Source organism: Oryctolagus cuniculus, chromosome 7 (assembly GCF_051225735.1).
Source record: "Oryctolagus cuniculus isolate XC-2025 breed Fujian yellow rabbit chromosome 7, ASM5122573v1, whole genome shotgun sequence".
Classification (NCBI taxonomy): domain Eukaryota; kingdom Metazoa; phylum Chordata; class Mammalia; order Lagomorpha; family Leporidae; genus Oryctolagus; species Oryctolagus cuniculus.
Genome location: NC_142873.1, coordinates 128,720,371 through 128,737,945, shown reverse-complemented (window position 1 = coordinate 128,737,945; position 17,575 = coordinate 128,720,371). Strand labels below are relative to the sequence as shown.

Here is a 17,575-nt window from a genome sequence, read left to right as displayed (position 1 = left end):
GCCGGGGAGGCGGCGGGAGCCCCAGAAAAAGGGAGCGGGCCGGGGCACCGCCCTCCCATTGGCTGAGGGGCCCGCAAATTACCCGGAGCCGCGGGGCCGGATCCGCTGCTAGGTAACAGCGCCGCAGGGGGCGGGGCAGGAGACCACCCAGGCAGGGCCACCCCTAGCCTCGCCTCCCTGCCCGCTGGGCCCTCCTGGAGGAGATGGGGCGGTTAGGGGGGGATCCCGGAGACGAGTGGCGCTGGCCAAGTATGTCAGGCGAGGCCGTGCTGAGAAAGGCTGTCTGCTGGTCCTTTTTCCCAACCCAACCAAAACGTAAAGCTTTAACTTTCCACTCTTCTCCGCATCCATTCCTGCTGCCTTTAGTCCGCCGTCTCGGCTGAGGCCAGAGTTACTTCTGTAAAATGCAAATCTTCTGAGAGCTGCAGAGCACGCGGGCCACTTGGAGCACAGGCCCCACATGATCCAACTAAAGCCTTCTCCCTCCCAATCTCCCAGTCTTCCTTCCAGTCCTAAATACACCGTGTTCCATGCGTTCCTGCCCTTGTCCTTTCAATAAATAAATATTTTTATAAAAATTAAATAACATGAGGCCGTCGCTGCGGCATAGTAGGTTAAGCCTCTGCCTGTAGTCCTGGCATCCTGTATGGGCACCAGTTCGAGTCCCAGCTGCTCCACTTCCGATCCCACTCCCTGCTAGAGCGTCTGGGAAAGCAACAGAAGATGGCCCAAGTGCTTGGGCCCCTGCACCCATGTGGAAGACTCAGAAGAAGTTTCTGGCTTCTGATGGCCCAGCTCTGGCCATTGCAGCCATTTGGGGGAGTGAACCAGCAATGGAAGACCTCTCTGTCTCTCCCTCTCTGTAACTCTGGCTCTCAAATAAATAAATAAATAAATCTTTTTTAAAGAAAGTCAGAGTACACAGAGAAAGCAGAGACACAGAGAGCGAGGTCTTCCATCTGTTGGTTCACCTCCTAATTGGCCGCAACAACAGGAGCTGCGCAAATCCGAAGTCAGGAGCCGGGAACTTTCAGGTCTCCCACATGGGTGCAGGGGCCCAAAGACTTGGGTCATCCTCCACTGCTTTCCCAGGCCATAGCAGAGAGCTAGATCGGAAGTGGAACAGCTGGGACTAAAACCGGCACCCATATGGGATGCTGGCACTGTGGGCCACAGCACCAGCCCCAATAAATAAATCTTTTTTTTTTTTTTGACAGGCAGAATAATGGACAGTGAGAGAGAGAGACGGAGAGAAAGGTCTTCCTTTGCCATTGGTTCACCCTCCAATGGCCGCCACCGCTGGCGCACCGCGCTGATCCGATGGCAGGAGCCAGGTACTTATCCTGGTCTCCCATGGGTGCAGGGCCCAAGGACTTGGGCCATCCTCCACTGCACTCCCTGGCCACAGCAGAGAGCTGGCCTGGAAGAGGGGCAACCGGGACAGAATCCAGCGCCCCGACCGGGACTAGAACCCGGTGTGCCGGGGACGGAAGGCGGAGGATTAGCCTAGTGAGCCACGGCGCTGGCCCAATAAATAAATCTTTTAAAAAGAAAAAGAAATAACATCAGAGTGACAGATGAGGAGAAACAGAGGGAAAGAGTTCTTCCATCTGTTGGGTCACTCCCCAAATGGCCATGACAGTCGGGGCTGGGCCAGGCTAAAGCCAGGAACTAGGAACTCCATCCCTGTCTCCCACATGGTGGCAGGGGACCATCTTCTGATGCCTTCCCAGGAGCATTAGCAGCGAGCTGTATCAGAAGTGGAGCAGCCAGGGCTTGAACTGGCTCTCCGATATGGGATGCTGGTGTTACAGGTGGCAGCTTAAACTGCTGCACTAGAACACTGGCCCCTGACTGAAAAACCCGGAGTGGCAGAGTAGGGTAAAATCAATACTCCAGTATGTAACATTTGGGAAATAGAAATAATCTCCAATGGATTCCTTATTTGTTGAACACAACTGCTATTACTTCTGGTGAAATTCTTGGTCAATTCTTCCACACTTCTTTGTTTATCATTACATCATAAACATGTCATGTTACTACATAGTCTTTGTATCAATCATTTGAAGAATGTCCTTGAGACAGATTCCCAGAAATGGGGTTGTTTGGGTCAAACAGGATGAACATTTTTATGGTTCTTGCTACACACTGCCAAACTGCTTTTGAAAAACTGAGAATTTGCATCATCCCCTGAGCCTCGGTCCTGGGTCAAGGGAACCTTTAGGTTGAGAGGATGAATACCTAATAGTTTGTCACTTCTGTTTATCTATTCCTCCGGCGAGATGTCTGTGGAGGAACTAATACGGGTATGATGCTGCCGGCCAAGTAGTAAGTGCACATAAAAAGCAGCCTCTGTATACAGTACTTTCTTCCTCCCTGGCATAGGAGTGTGTCTTGCTGTGGATAAAGAAGGTACATGTCCAGCAGGTCTCTGGAACTAGGAAGAGCCTCTGAAATAGCCTGAGTTCCTAGGCTGCTGTTGCTACAGCTAAAGACAGGCAAGGGCCAGAAATCAGTCCTGGATGTCCTCAGGATTACATGCAGAATTGCTTTCCTTCTTCTCAGACTCTGCAAGCTCTGTGGAGAAACAGAGCTGTAATCACCTGGGTCTTGGGACCCTGCTTCCACCATGGCTAAGAATTTTAGCAACGTCCCCCATTCCTATGGCAGCTTCCAGGGCAGGGCTTGTCTACTGAGGAAACCTCTTCTTGTTTTGTAGTCCAAAGACCAGGCTGGGAGAAATGGGTCTGAAGTTCCAGACTTTCGACTGAGGGCCTCGAGCCCTCTGGCTGCTCCAGGCTCCAAACTGACATTTCTTCTCCCCAGCAAAATCATTTCAAGTCCAGCTGAACTTAGCCAGGGCTCAAGCCACAGGCCCCAGTTATAGGAAGGGATACAGAGGATCCTCTCTCCACAAATACCCTGCTTCATAGTGGAACAGCTTGCTTCACTGTCACTTCCATTAGACCTGGGTGTGTTTTGGGCCCAAACCAGAGATATCCTTTAAAGAACAACAAAGGAGAAAAGTAAGCTAATTAATCATCACAAGGATTAAAACTAATTACTGATTCATGAGATAAACACATCTTGGGGTCCCTTATAGGTCCACCCCTTTGCTGAGCTCTAGGGTTGCAGGGTACCTGTTTTTTCGGAACTCATAGCCTGAGGGGGAGCACAGAGACCACAGGGGAAATCACTGTGGGCAGAGGGTACTCAGGGAGTTTCCCCAAATCAGATGGAAGAGGTGGGAGGATGACAGACTATAAAAGGAAGACATGCTTCAAGGTTTGATCTTTCAGCTACTGGCTGTAAGAACTTGGACAAGTCACGTATCTCTAAAATAATATACATGGCTGAACAGCGCCAGGAAAAATAAGGTGGAGTACACTCTTAACATATTAGTGTTGGGAGAAGGGACCAGTCTGGCTTCAGGGGAGGGTGCATGTGGGAGTTTGTGGAGGAGCCAGGGCAGGTCTACTCTCCCTGGCATTCCTTCAGGAGTCTTACTTGCTTTTTGCTGGCTTTTGTTATCTGGGCCAGGGAGAGTAAACGATGCTGAAGTGTTGAGGAGGGAAGCAGGACCCTGGGAAGCCATACCCCCACCTATTACATTCAAGGGTCAAGCCTGGGAGTACATGCTTCTTCCCCGGAGGAAGCTTAAGGCCAATAGCACCTATTAAATCTTTGGTGCCAGAGGCTGCAACCAGAGATTGGAGAAGGGCTTTTACCTTTAGTGTGGGGGAGGGAGGGAGGAGAACCAAAGCCTCATGGCCCTATTTATCCCTGGCAGAATGGTCCCTGACGCAATCCTCTTGGGTGGTGGTGGACAGTTCAGGCCAAGGACAGGTCATCCTGGCCAAACAGATTGTATTCTCCTGCCCAGCCTCTTTCCCTCCCAGTCAGCAGAGAGCTCCATCAGAGCTCAGCTTTCTAGACCTTCTGTCTGGGTGGTCCTTCCCACAGCCCCTCCCCTCTCCTCAGACACATTTAGCAATTTAGAAAACATAAACAAAGGCCTGGTTTATGTGTCTCTTTAGGTATAAGGATGGCTGTGGATAAATAAAGCATACTCCCTTCAATTCTCTGGAAATACAGACCGCCCCTAAACTGAGAATGCAGGCCCCTAGATTGCTCTGGGGGTGATATCTCAACATAATTTCCTTCTCTCTCCACTGAGGATGGGAACAGTAATGCAATGAAGCACTAGGAAGAAGTTCGGCATCTGGCCTTGGGAAAAGCCTGGAGAGAAATCTTGGCAGTCAGTTCCCTTACGGGCTCAGAAAGCTCTTGCCAGCAGGTAGGGAAAGGTGTTACTATTGTGAAAGGATGTGTGTGTGTGTGTGTGTGTGTGTTGGGGGGGGATCTGGGGGTGTGTTCCTGGAGTGATAGCATCAAATTTTATCTAACCTGGCAAGCTCCTGGAACCCTATTTCTCAGCACCTCCCCAGAATTCTTCCTGATTTGGCATCGAAGGCCCCCTATCTTCCCCCCACTCCCTACATCAACCATCACTGGGACAGGCTGGGCAGACCCTACCAACTCTTCTTTCTGCCTGGCTCTTTTTGGCTTCTATTCCCTGGAGAGTGGCCGGCCAGTGGATTAAATAAATAAAAACTGTCCCTGCCTCTGAAAGACAAATAGAGCAGAGAAGAAAAATCTAAGCATCTTGGGCACCCAGGGAATTCTGTTAGAGACATGAGCACCAGTGTCCTGTGCTGGGGGCTGCTTCCACCTGGAACTCAAACTGAGCAAGGCCATCCCCTGGGGAACCCTTACCTTTTCTGTTTTCTCCAGCTTTCTTCATTCCTTGGTGCAGGAGCTGCTGGATTGGTTTGTACAAGAGGAAGGCAGAGGACAGGTTTTTCCTCTACTTCACCCTCAGGGGAAGGAGAGGATGGGTTGTAGGAGGGGTCTGGGAGTTCAATCTACCTCACTTCTTCCTCAAAACCTACCCAGCTTTATCCCCTTTCTGTGGTCAAGGAGCATAGGGGGCCCTCAGGGCCAGAAAGCACTGTGAAAGGTGATAAAACTTGAGACTGGGAAGGGTCTTTAAAAGTCACCCCATCTTAGGGCCGGCGTTGTGGTGTAATGGGTTAAGCTGCCTCCTACAATGCCAGCATCCCGTATGGGCACTGGTTGGAGTACTGGCTGCTCCACCTCTGATTTAGCTCCCTGCTAATGTGCCTGGGAATGCAGGGGGGCTTAGGACCTCTGCACCCACACAGGAGACCCAGGAAGAGCTCCTAGCTCCAGGCTTCGGCCTGGCCCAGCCCTGGTGGTTAGTCATTTGAGGAGTGAACCAATGGGTGGAAAGTCTGTCTCTGTCTCTCTCTGTAACTCTGCCTTTCAAATAAATAAAAAATAAATCCTTACAAAAAAAGAGTCATCCCATCTAACTCTCATTTTGCAGACAGGGAAACAGGGTCAGAGGAGAGGCAGTGATTTGATCAAAACCAGAAAACATTACAGAGGTCAAGTCTCCTTCCATCCAGACCAGGACTCTGTCTCCAGCACTATTTGGATCCCACAAATTTCAGTTTAGCTCCAAAGGGGATCCTCATGGGCATAACTTCAATTCTTTATCTTTCCCTCCCCTCAGCCCTATCGGTTTCAATCCCTTCTGCTGGGCCTTTTCAGCTCTCTCCCTCCCCTGCCCCTGATCAGGGCAAACTTTTTATCCTTATCCTTACCAGTGGGAGGAATGTGGAGCTCCAGAGCTCCCAAGAAGGCTGGTGGAGGTGGAGCTCCCCCAGGGTAGGAATGCTCATCTAGTCTCTCACAAGTTCAATGAGAACAACACTAAGATCAGGCAAGATTACTTAAGTGAACTTGAGAGCCATGAGATTTTTGAAGCAACGTAGAAACCAGTATTTCAAATCATTCTTTATAATTACTGCCACCCACAGTGAGGACATCAAGAGAAACCTTTACTTTGAAAATTCTAGGAGGTGAAATCTCACCCCAGGAGCCACTTTAATCTTCCACCAAACACCTGGAGGTTGTAAACGCAGTACAGGGAGGGTACACACAACAGCAGAGTGTATGTGTGTGTTTGAGAGCAGGGGTGGTAGAGGGAAGGAGGACAGGACTCCAGAAGAGCTATGGATATGGAAATCTGATTCCGCAATTATCTGAAGCAGGAGAGTCTGTATAATTAGGATATAAAGGAACGCAGCTGAGAAGAATCAGAAAGAATGGCAAACCGTGGTATAGGTTCCTGGCTCTTCCTTGCCAGGCTGGGCGACAGGTCTGGCTTGACTCAGACCATGGTTTCAGGCCATGGATCTCCAAGCCCTTGTCTCCATCAAAACCTGCGGGGCCAGGCTTGTTTGCATGGCAGGGGTTGCCTTCTGCTTGCTTTAAGAGCCTCCAAGGGACAAGAGTTGAACTGGAGAAAATGGTTAGAGGCTGCCAAGATAAGTGAATGGAGAGGTGCAGTGAGGGGCTAGGAATCTGTGTAGCAGGTGGGAGCAAAGAATAACAACTCCTGAACTGATGTTCAGGTGTGGCACTGCCGGCAGCTAGGTCCGGAGTCTAGAAGGCCTGAAGGCCTGACTGGGGTCAGGGACGGAAGTAGCTGAGTGATGCTGTGGACTAGGTGGACTGGGTAATATCAGTCAGTCAGAAGGCAGCCCTTCTAGGAGCTTTCCCACTGCTAGCTGCATCCCAGCTGATACCCTTGGTATACAAGAGCGAGGCCCTGCGTCTTTTCTGTTCCCCATGCTTGCTCTGGATGGTCTGTACCACAGGACCCATAAACACACACTGTGTATATCTGCAGCCCTTATGATATGAAGCTTGGGACTGTTCTGTCAGTAGTCAACATGTCTTTGGAAGATCTTCTTTATTGAAATAAATACAGAATCAAATAGGTGGGCCAGATAACATCTGTAGCTTTGGGGGCCGAAAGGAAAGGAGTGTTCCTTTCTCAGAACTCAGATCTCCATGAGTTGGTCATTCCCCACGATCACCTCGTTCATTCGTTTAGCTACAAAAGAAAAGGAAAAGGTTTTCTGAAAACTGGCAATGAAAGATGTCATTTCAAATCTAGCTCCTTCTAATTCTGTATTCACAAACAGTTATCCTCTTCAACTGTAACTCTGCTTTTGAGAAGTTCTCAGGAATATAATGTGCCAAAGCTTCTTCCTACACAGGAGGACTGGACTGAATCTCTGTACTCGGCTTTGGGGAGGTTTTACACAGGAGGAGAATTGGAACTGGGTCTAAAAGGGTGAGCAAAGTTTTCCAGGCAGTGATCAAAGAGAAGGCATTCTAGGCTGTTAAACAGCATGAGCAAAGACACGGCGATTTAAGAAATAGGGACATGAAATACTGTGGTGTGCTCAGAGGACAGGAAATGCGGGGAAGAGAGTGAGAAGAAATGGGGCTAAAAGGAAGATGAGATGTTCCAACAGCAGGGGAAATACAGTAAGTCCTTCAAGACATTCCGAGGATGCCTGAAACCATGGATAGCACCAAACTTTACGTCAACTATGTTTTTTTCCTCTATGGATATATTTATAATAATGCTTAATTGTGAGATTAACAATAATAAATAACAAAATAGAATAATTTGGCTTTTTCTGAGGTCCTACTTTACCCCAAAAAGGCTTTAGTGCAGCAAAATGCAGATGCTTAATGATGGGACCAAGTTTGATAGTGAGAGATGCTGGGTCTGTTTGTACTGTGTCAGTAGAAAGTGGGTGTCTGGCTGAGGCTTTGGAAACACTGAGACTTCAGATCTGTCACCTGTCCATATACCTTTCCAGCTCTGTTTTTCTTGCATCTCCCTTGTACCCTATTCTCTAGATTTTCCAAATGATTTGCACAACAGACTAGACTATTTTGCCTTTAGGTGTTTGCTCACATGGCTATCCTTTGCTTAAAAGAATTTTCCCTCTTTGTATATTTGGTAAAGAGACAATTTTTTCAAGATTTAGCCTTGGGGCTGGCACTGCGGCATAGTGGGTAAAACTACCACCTGCAATGCCAGCATTCCATATGAGCCCTGGTTTGAGTACTGTCTGCTTCACTTTCAATCCAGCTCCTTGGTAGTGTGCCTGGGAAAGTGGCAGAGAATGGCCCATGTGCTTGGGCCCCTGAACCCACATGGGAGACCCAGATGAAGCTCCTGGCTCCTGGCTCCAGCCTGGCCCAGACCTGGCCATTGTGGCCATATGGGGAGTGAATCAGCAGATGGAAGATAATCTTCCTTTCTCTTTCTCTCTCTCTCTCTGTAATTCTTACAAATAAATAAAATAAATCTTAAAAAAAACCCCACAGATTTAGCCTTAATTCCTTCCTTTAAGAATAGACTTGTGCTAGGGCTGGCATTTCGGCATAGTGGGTAAAGCCACCGTCTGTGGCACTGGCATCCCATATGGATGCTGGTTGGAGTTCTGGAAGCTCCACTTCCAATACAGCTCCCTGCTAATGAGCCTGGGAAAGCAGTGGAAAATGGCCCAAGTGCTTGGGCCTTTGCATCCACATGGGGGACCCAGAAAAGGCTCCTGGCTCCTGGCTTTGGACAGACCCAGCTCTGGCCATTGTGGCCATTTGAGGAGTAAATCAGTGGATGGATGATTTCTCTTTCTCTCTGTAACTATGCCTTTAAAATAAATATAAGCAAGTGGACAGCAAGCAGCAAGTCTTACTCTTTCACTTGTTTATTTTGAAGGATTTATTTATTTGAAAGAGTTACACAGAGAGAGAGAGAGAGAGAGATAGAGAGAGAAAGAGAGGTATCGATCTTCCATCCACTGGTCCCAGATGGTTACAATGGCTGAATCTGGGCCAGGCCAAAGCCAGAAGCCAGGAGCTTTGTTTAGTTCTCCCATGTGGGTGGCAGGGGTCCGAGTACTTGGTTCATCTTTCACTACTTTTCCATTAGCAGGGAGCTGGATCAGAAGTGGAACAGCCAGGACATGAACTGGCACCCAAATGGGATGTCAGCATTGCACGCGGTGGCTTCACCCACTATGCTAGAATGCCAGCCCCAAGTCTTATTCTTTTCTTGTTTTAAAGATTTATTTATTATTTATTTGAAACATAGTATTATAGAGAGGCAGAGAGAGAGAGAGAGAGAGGGAATCTTATATTCACTGGTTCACTCCCCGAATGGCTGCAATGACTGGAACTGGGCTGATCTGAAGCCAGGAGCTTCTTCTGAGTTTCCCACGTGGATACAGGGGCCCAAGGACTTGGGCCATCTTCCACTTATTTCCCAGGTGCACTAGCAGGGAGCTGGGTTGGAAGTAGAGTGGCTGGGACTTGAGCCAGTGCCGATACAGGATTGCAGGTGACAGCTTTACCCACCACGCCACAGTGCTGGTCCTTCTTTATTCTTTTTTTTTTTTTTTTTTTTTTGAGATTTATTTATTTATTTGAAAGTCAGAGTTACACAGAGAGAGAAGAAGAAGCAGAGAGAGAGAGGTTTTCCATCTGCTGGTTCACTCCCCATTGGATGTAAGACTTCCAACTGCACCTATCTGAAGCCAGGAACCAGAAGCCATCTTCTGCTGCTTTCCCAGGCCATAGCAGAGAGGTGGATCGGAAGTGGAGCAGCCGGGACTTGAACCAGTGTCCATATGGGATGCTAGCACAGCAGGCTTTATCCGTTACACCACAGCGCCGGCCCCTCCTTATTCATTTTTAACACCCCTAGCCCACCAGTACCTAGAATGGTAGGCAGTAATCAAATGTTTATTGTTGGCCAGTGCCGCGGCTCACTAGGCTAATCCTCTGCCTGCGGTGCCAGCACTCCAGGTTTTAGTTCCGGTTGGGCGCCTGATTTTGTCCCGGTTGCTCCTCTTCCAGTCAGCTCTCTGCTGTGGCCTAAGAAGTGGAGGATGGCCCAAGTGCTTGGGCCCTGCACTCGCATGGGAGACCAGGAGGAAGCACCTGGCTCCTGGCTTCGGATCGGCGCAGCACACCGGCCATGGCAGCCATTTGGGGGGTGAACCAACAGAAGGAAGACCTTTCTCTCTGTCTCTCTCACTCTCACTGTCTAACTCTGCCTGTCCAAAAAAAAAAGTTTATTTTAAGAATGTATGGTTTTGGGGTATATATGAGAACACAGGTATAGAACAAAGAACATATCTAGAAGAGAAGGCCTCTAGTCTCCTCGTAAAAGAGAATATAATTGACATGTGGTACATTACAGCAAAGGAGCTTAGGGGTCCAGAGTACCTGTAGGACTATTTCTCTTCCTCCAACAAGAAGAGAAACTTAAGTCTAGTCCCTTCACAAAGTTTGCTGCTTTGGCACAGTGTTAGAGGCAATCTCATGTGGGAGGAAATAAAAGAGGTAGGCAAGAAAAAGATTCTGAGTCAAATGAATTAGATTCTAATTTGACTTTGAGTAGTATTTTTCTGACTTGAGAAAATTATTTCATACATTTGGCTTTAGATTCCTAACAAAGGTGTGTGTGTGTGTATGTGTGAGTGTATCTCAGGGGTGGGCATTTGGTGTAATGGTTAAGGTTCCTGTATCCCATTCAAAATGCCTAGGTTCAAGTCTCAGCTCTGCTCCCAATTCCAGCTTCCTTCTTGCTAAATGTATACCCTAGGGGGCAAGCAGATGGCAAATCTCTGTCTCTCTGCCTTCAAAAAAAAAAAAAAAAAAAAAAAAAAAGCTGTTGGGGCTAGCATTATGGCACAGCAGGTTATGTTGCCATTTGCAATACTGGTATCCCATATTGAAGCATGAGTTGGAGTCTCAGCTGCTCTGCTCTAATCCAGCTTCCTGCTAATGTGCCTGGGAAGGCAGCAGATGATGACTCTAGTACTTGGGTCCCTGCTACACACAAATGGGAGACCCAAAAGGAATTCCTGGCTCCTGCCTTTGGCCTGGCCCAGCCCCAACCATTGTGGCCATTTGGGGAGTGAACCAGCAGATGGAAGATGTCTTTCCCTTCTGTCACTCAGTCTTTCAATCCAATAACTAAATAAATGTAAAAAAAAAAAGTTGTGGGGACTCAATAAAATAATTGATGTAAGGAGTCCACCACAGAGCTTTAATAAGTATTAAACTGAAGCTACAGAGGGGCTGGTGTAGTGGTGCAGCAGGTTAAGCTGCCTCCTGCAATGCCAGTGTCCCATATGAGCGCCAGTTCGAGTCCTGGCTGCCCTACTTCTGATTCAGTTCTCTGATAATGCACTTGGGAAGGCAATGGAAGATAGCCCAAGTACTTGGTCCCCTGCCACCTATGTGGGAGACTGGGATGGAGTTCCTGGCTCCTGGATTTGGCCTGGCTCAGCTCTAGCTCCTGTGGCCATTTGGGGAGTGAAACAGTGGATGGAAGATCTCTCTCTCTCTTTCTCCCTCTCTCGTGGTAACTCTGCCTTTCAAATAAATAAATACATCTTAAAAAAAGAAAGAAGCTACCAGGTGAGGTCTGGCCTGTGTAGTCCTGCCTTGGGAGTATATATACTTTATAGCCATTTGCTTCCTTAGTGAGTGGAATGGGAAGGAGGCTCAGAAAGTGCCCAGGCTGCTAAATTTCCTAGGATGGTGGTTGCCCCTGAAGTGTGATTGTCAACCAGGCTCCAATCCTGAAATAAGACTGACCAAAAAAGAATAAAAGAAATGTTTCTCTGTCTAGTTTCCCAGGGTGCCTCCAAAGAGCATCTTTGCCCTGTTCCCTCCATAGTTATGAATTAGCCTCATCACCTTGCATCTAGACTCTGACATTTGCTCTTTTTTTCATTTAGTTTCTTTCTATTTTCCAGGGAAACTGGGCTGCTCTGAAGACGATTCCAGTTCCAACTAACATTCTTGGACCTTCATGTTGCAGACCAGGGAGTGAACGAGGTGCCTGCCTAGAGCAGACAACCTTTTCTTCTGCTCCGCCAGGTTCCAAATAAACACTTGAGCCTTTTCTGGCTTGTCCTCCCCCTTTCCTTCTTATCTGTTCTTGGCTTTGGGGTAAGAGAGGCCTTGCTCACTGGGATTTAGAGGAGAGAGACTATATCTGGCATGTTGAAGGTAGATACAATTTCATGGAAAGTCAGTAAATTAGAAGAAATCTGCATCAAGTATGTGTCAAACTCTTGACCTATATCAGGTCGACTATCATGGCCAAAGGCCTAGGCAATCCCTATGGTCATAGGGAAGAGATCCAGCAGAGTTCAGGTTTTGACTCTGGGCTGTGGCCTCTCCACTGTTTGAGCAAAAGGTCTAACTTTGTTGTCAAGACTTTTGCCAACTGAGTGTTTGGGTGGAGTGAGAAAAGCCAGAGATGTTATAAAATAGCTTTTTTAAAAAGATTTATTTATTTATTCGAAATTCAGAGTTACAGAGAGAGCGGGGGGCGGGCGAGGAGGTCTTCCATCTGCTGGCTCACTCCCCTAATGCTGCAATGGCTGCAATGGCTGCAATGGCTGCAATGGCTGCAATGGCTAGGGCTAGGTCAGGGTGAAGCCAGGAGCCAAGAGCTTTATCCAGGTCTCCCCCATGTGGGTGCAGGGGCCCAAACACTTGGCCCATCTTCCATTGCTTTCCTAGGCACATTAGCAGAGAGCTGGATGGGAAGTGAAGAAGTAGGGACTTGAACTGGCACTCATATGGGATGCCAGCATCACAGGTGGCAACTTAACCTACTGCACACAATGTTGGCCCCAGAGGCCAAGAGATTATAAGAGACACAGTTTTGGGAAAATGGACTGCTATGGATTTAGTGAGTCTGTGGTATGAATGAATATGCCTGGAAACTAGGGGCTGACACTGTGGCGCAGTGGGTTAAGCTACTGCTTACAATGCTGGCATCCCATATCAGAGTGCTGATTCAAGTGTCTGCTGTTTCACTTCTGATCCAGCTTCCTGCTAATGTGCCTGGGGGAGCAGTGGAGGATGGCCCAAGCTGGGCCTCTGCCACCCACTTGGGAGACCCAGATAGAGCTCTGGGCTCCTGGCTTTGGTCTAGACCAGCCCTGGCCATTGAGGCCATTTGGGGAGTGAACCAATAGATGGAAGATCTCTGTTCCTCTCTCTGTCAATCTGCCTTTCAAATAAATAAATAAACAAACAAACCCTAATACAAAAATGCTTAGAATTTGGACAGTATTACTTCTTAGGATGAACTTCTTAATATTAGAAATTAGGATCTAATTTACTGAAATTTTCCTGAAATTCTTCCATGTGAGAAACACTGGCAGGGACTTTGCCATCTATTCAGCTCTTTGCTGGTAAGAACCTTAGTGGATGTCTGTCAAGGTCTTCTGTAATAACAGGGCTTGAGTGCTACATTGGTGGCTAGGAATTTGCTTTTTCCATATGGCTCAATAACTTCCGTTATTACAGTGACAGTGGGAACAGATGATTGGCCAGGGAGCACCTGTGGCAGGAAGGCAGTGCCTACTGTGTTGTAGGCATTGGTCCCTCCAGAAGAGAACAGAGAGTAAGGAGTTGTAAGGTTCTCAGTATAGAGCCCAGATGACTTCCCTGGCTACCCCTCCCCTTCAGAAGAACCATTCAGGAGTCTCTGTTAAAAAGTAGCTTCATAGTGCTAGTTACTAAGTCAGAAGGTACAGGAAATGCTGAAGCCCATCTCATGATAACTGCAAACATCTCATAGAGTTCTTTCTTGGAACCCTGACTTTCTGCCCAGAAATCCCCTGAAGTATGCTTTATGGATGCAAAATTCACTGCTTGCCTGCCTGCTTCTAGCACCATCAGCAGCTGTTCTGAGTGCTACAGATGGCTTCGCCCTGAGAATCTCAGTCTAGTAGGGAACACAAACTCACAGATAACTGTCAGTAAGTGCGATGAATACTTTGATAAAGTTGTGGCAAAGTTCAGGGACGCAGGGGAAGGAATGTTCAGTTCTGCGTAAGTCACGGGAAGAGTTAGGAAAGGCTCTATAGGAGAGAACCCTTAGGCAGAGTCTTTGAGAAAAGAAATTCAGGAAGAAAGATCCCATGCAAAGAGTGGAGAGATAAAAGAGCATGGTGTGTATGTGGGAACTCTAAGACCCCCTAGCATGTTCCAGGAGTAGGGTATACTCCTTAAAACATTTCACTGTGGTGCCACATTGTGGCATGGCGAGTGAAGCCTCTGCCTGTGGTGCTGGCATCCCATATGGGCACCAGTTCGAGTCCTGACTGCTCCTCTTCCGATCCAGCTCTCTGCGATGGCCTGGGAAAGCAGTAGAAGTACTCAGGCCCCTGTACCCACATGGGAGACCCAGAGGAAGCTCCTGGCTCCTGGCTTCTGATCAGCCAGCTCTGGATGTTGTGGCCATTTGGGGAGTGAACCAGCAGATGGAAGATCTTTCTGTTTCTCTCTCTCTCTGTCTGTAACTCTCTCTCTCAAATAAATAAAATAAAATCTTCTTCTTTTTTTTTTTTTTTTTTTTTTTTTTTACAGGCAGAGTGGACAGTGAGAGAGAGAGAGAGAGAGAGGGAGAGAAAGATCTTCCTTTGCCGTTGGTTCACCCTCCAATGGCTGCCGCGGCCAGCGCGCTGCGGCTGGCACACCGCGCTGATCCGATGGCAGGAGCCAGGTGCTTCTCCTGGTCTCCCATGGGGTGCAGGGCCCAAGCTCTTGGGCCATCCTCCACTGCACTTCCGGGCCACAGCAGAGAGCTGGCCTGGAAGAGGGGCAACCGGGACAGAATCCGGCTCCCCGACCGGGACTAGAACCCGGTGTGCCGGCGCCACAAGACGGAGGATTAGCCTAGTGAGCCACGGCGCCGGCCCTAAAATAAAATCTTAAAAAAATAAAACAAAAACCAAATGTTCCACTGTAACTGATCCTCACAATAAGCCTCCTACATAGGCAATATTGTCCAAATTTTTCTAGTTAAGATTTAGAGATTAAAAATTTAAACTGGTACACATCCAGTGAGTTGCATAGCTGAGATCCGAACCTAGGTCTGTTAGATTCTAAAGCTTAAAAGGGAGATACATGACTTTTTCTTAACATGTATGAGACCAAGCATCTTTGGCTGCTACAGAGGTGGAACAGACAGGTATAGTTAAGAAACAACCTTACTTTGAGCAGGAGGAACGACAACACAGCACTAAACAGCCATATTGTAGTCTGAATTTTGCTTTGATATGTGACTTTAAAAAGGGAAGGGGAAAAATACTGAAGAAGGTGTCTGTTTACCAAAGAGAAGGAAAATGACATTGCTTCTACAGAATTGGTGAGGTTACTAACTTCAGCAGCTTCCAACCTTATGCTGTTTAAAGTTTAGGAATAATCTCAAAAGGAATCAGCTCTTTTTACTGATCTTCAGCCTCATCTACTTCTTGATCAAATCAAAGTTTGAGATTTTGGTGAGGCTTGAAATTTTGATTAAGTCAAGGTTTTAGGGGCTCTTCAAAGCTGGTTGCATCAATTTATGCTGTCATCTGCAGTGTATGCCTATGCTTGCCTCCCTTATCCTCATCATGGAGCACAGCGCATTAGCTGTGCTAGTGCGGCAGGGTAACAAAGGGTATCTGTGATTGTAACTTGGGCTCTGGATTACCTTTGGCTTCAATCCTCTGGCCACTTCCAACCAAGCAGTCTTTGATGTCTGCTCCCTTCTCGATCACGGCATTGTTACAGATGACGCTGCCCTGGATGCTGCTCCTGCAAAAAAGCACTCAAGTAAGAGGGTGGCCACCGCTCCCATCACCATCCTCCCACCACTGGCTCGAGGTTCAGGTTTTCCCTGGCCAAGAACAGCCATTTAGTCTGGAAGACTGAATGGCAGGTCAAGGAAAGACATGGCTTTAGAGAAGCCTGGAGTTGGGATATGCTTATAATGAGTTTTTTTCCAGGACCTGAAATGATCAGATACTCTGACTTCACTTCTTTAGGGGCCCCAGCCTCAGAGGTAAAAATTCCATCTAACCTTTCCTCCTTTGGTCAGGAGGTGAAGCCGAGGCTGGTCCCTGACCTGTTTCACCTAGGAATATATACCTAATTTCATCTGAGGCTCAGAAATCACAAGTCTTCTTAAAGCAATTATTGAAACAATGGGTTCCCCACAGCTCCCACCACAGACTCTGGCTAATTAAGATCATACTCATTCAATGAAAAAAAAAAAAAAGGATATTTTTAAAATGCACCATTCCACATAAAAGGCTACTCCAGATCCTAACACATACTCTGAAGAGCAGCACCACTGACTCTTAGCATCTGAAGGTATTTAAAGAGCATTTGGGACTGGGTAGTCAGCCTAGTGGTTAAGATGCCTGCTTCCCACATTGGAGTGTCTGAGTTTGATTTCTGGCTCTAGCTTCTGGCTCCAGTTTCCTACCAACACAGACCTTAGGAGGCAGCAGTGATGGCTCAAGTAACTGAGGTCCCGCCACCCTCATGGGAGACTGGGCTTGAATTACCAGTTTCTCATTCTGGTCCTCAGCCAGTCAGTCTTTTTTTTTTTTTTTTTTTTTTTTTTTAAGATTTATTTATTTATTTGAAAGGCAGAGAGTTACAGAGAGGCAGAGGCAAAGGAGAGAGAGAGAGAGAGAGAGAGAGAGAGAGAATGTCTTCCATATGCTGGTTCACTCCCCAAATGGTCACAATGGATGGAGCTGGGCTGATGTGAAGCCGGGAGCCTGGAGCTTCCTCTGGGTCTCCCACGTGGGTGCAGGGGCCCAAGGACTTGGGCCATATTCCACTGCCTTCCCAGGCCATAGCAGAGAGCTGGATCGGGAAACAGAGTAGCTAGGAGTTGAACAGGCGCCCACATGGGATGCTGGCACTGCAGGTGGCAGCTTTACCTGCTACACCACAGTGCCAGCCCCCTCAAGCAGTCTTGGTTGTTGTGGGCATTTGGAGTGAACCAACAGAATGGAGCTGTCTCTCAGATTAAAATAAATAAATAAGTAAATTAATAAAAAAAAGAGTACCTTCTTGGTTCCTGAAAACTGGCATGTGGAAGGAGAGGTCTTTTTGAAAATCACCACAGGGGCCAGCGCTGTGGTGTAGCAGGTAAAGCCACCGCCTGCATTGCTGGCATCCCATATGGGTGCTGGTTTGTGTCCCAGCTGTTCCACTTCCAATCCAGCTCTCTGCTATGGCCTGGGAAAGCAGTAGAGGATGGCCCACGTCCTTGGGCCCCTGCACCCACATGGGAGACCAGGAAGAAGCTCCTGGCTCCTGGCTTTGGATCGGCACAGCTCTGGCCATTGCAGCCAACTGGGGAGTGAACCAGCAAATGGAAGACCTCTCTCTCTCTCTCTGCCTCTCCTCTCCTCTCTCTGTGTAACTCTTTCAAATAAATAAATCTTTTAAAAAAACAGAAAATCACCACTAATATTAATTGCACACTTACTCTATCCAGGTACTGTGCTAAATATTCTATGCATATTATAGGAGTGATTTTTTTTTTTTTTAGACATATCTGTTTGAAAGGCAAAGTGAGAGTGAAAGCAAGAAAGAGAGAGACTGATCTTCCATCATGCACTGGTTATTCTCCAAAGGGATGAAACAGTCAGGTCTGGGCCAGATGGAAGCCAGGAGCCAGGAATTCCATCCACGTCTCCCATGTGGGTTGCAGGGGCCCAAATACTTGGGCCATCTTCCCCTGCCTTCCCAGGTGCATAATCAGGTAGCTGCAACAGAATTAGAGAAGCTGGGA

The 17,575-nt window shown here is 47.7% G+C and overlaps 1 protein-coding gene, 1 long non-coding RNA gene and 1 other non-coding gene across 10 annotated transcripts in view; 1 reads left to right on the top strand and 2 right to left on the bottom strand.

Moving 5' to 3' along the window:
* Positions 1-4,014: 4,014 nt before the first annotated feature.
* On the top strand, positions 4,015-11,896 carry LOC103350199 (uncharacterized). The gene is made up of 2 exons (XR_518282.5): positions 4,015-4,297; positions 11,730-11,896. It is a non-coding gene; the product is annotated as an uncharacterized LOC103350199 (long non-coding RNA).
* Positions 6,828-17,575, bottom strand: part of EIF2B3 (eukaryotic translation initiation factor 2B subunit gamma) — a 149,130-nt gene continuing 138,382 nt past the window's right edge. For all 8 annotated transcript variants that reach the window (XM_089300772.1, XM_089300773.1, XM_089300776.1 and 5 more), the window contains 2 exons: positions 15,473-15,576; positions 6,828-6,988 (listed from right to left, as the gene is read on the bottom strand). In XM_089300772.1, coding sequence (XP_089156898.1) covers positions 6,936-6,988; positions 15,473-15,576 — 157 coding nt within the window. In that variant the 3' untranslated portion in view covers positions 6,828-6,935. The remainder of the gene's footprint in view (positions 6,989-15,472; positions 15,577-17,575) is intronic.
* LOC127482553 (small nucleolar RNA SNORA63) lies at positions 14,921-15,052 on the bottom strand. Its single transcript, XR_007918027.2, has one exon. It is a non-coding gene; the product is annotated as a small nucleolar RNA SNORA63 (small nucleolar RNA).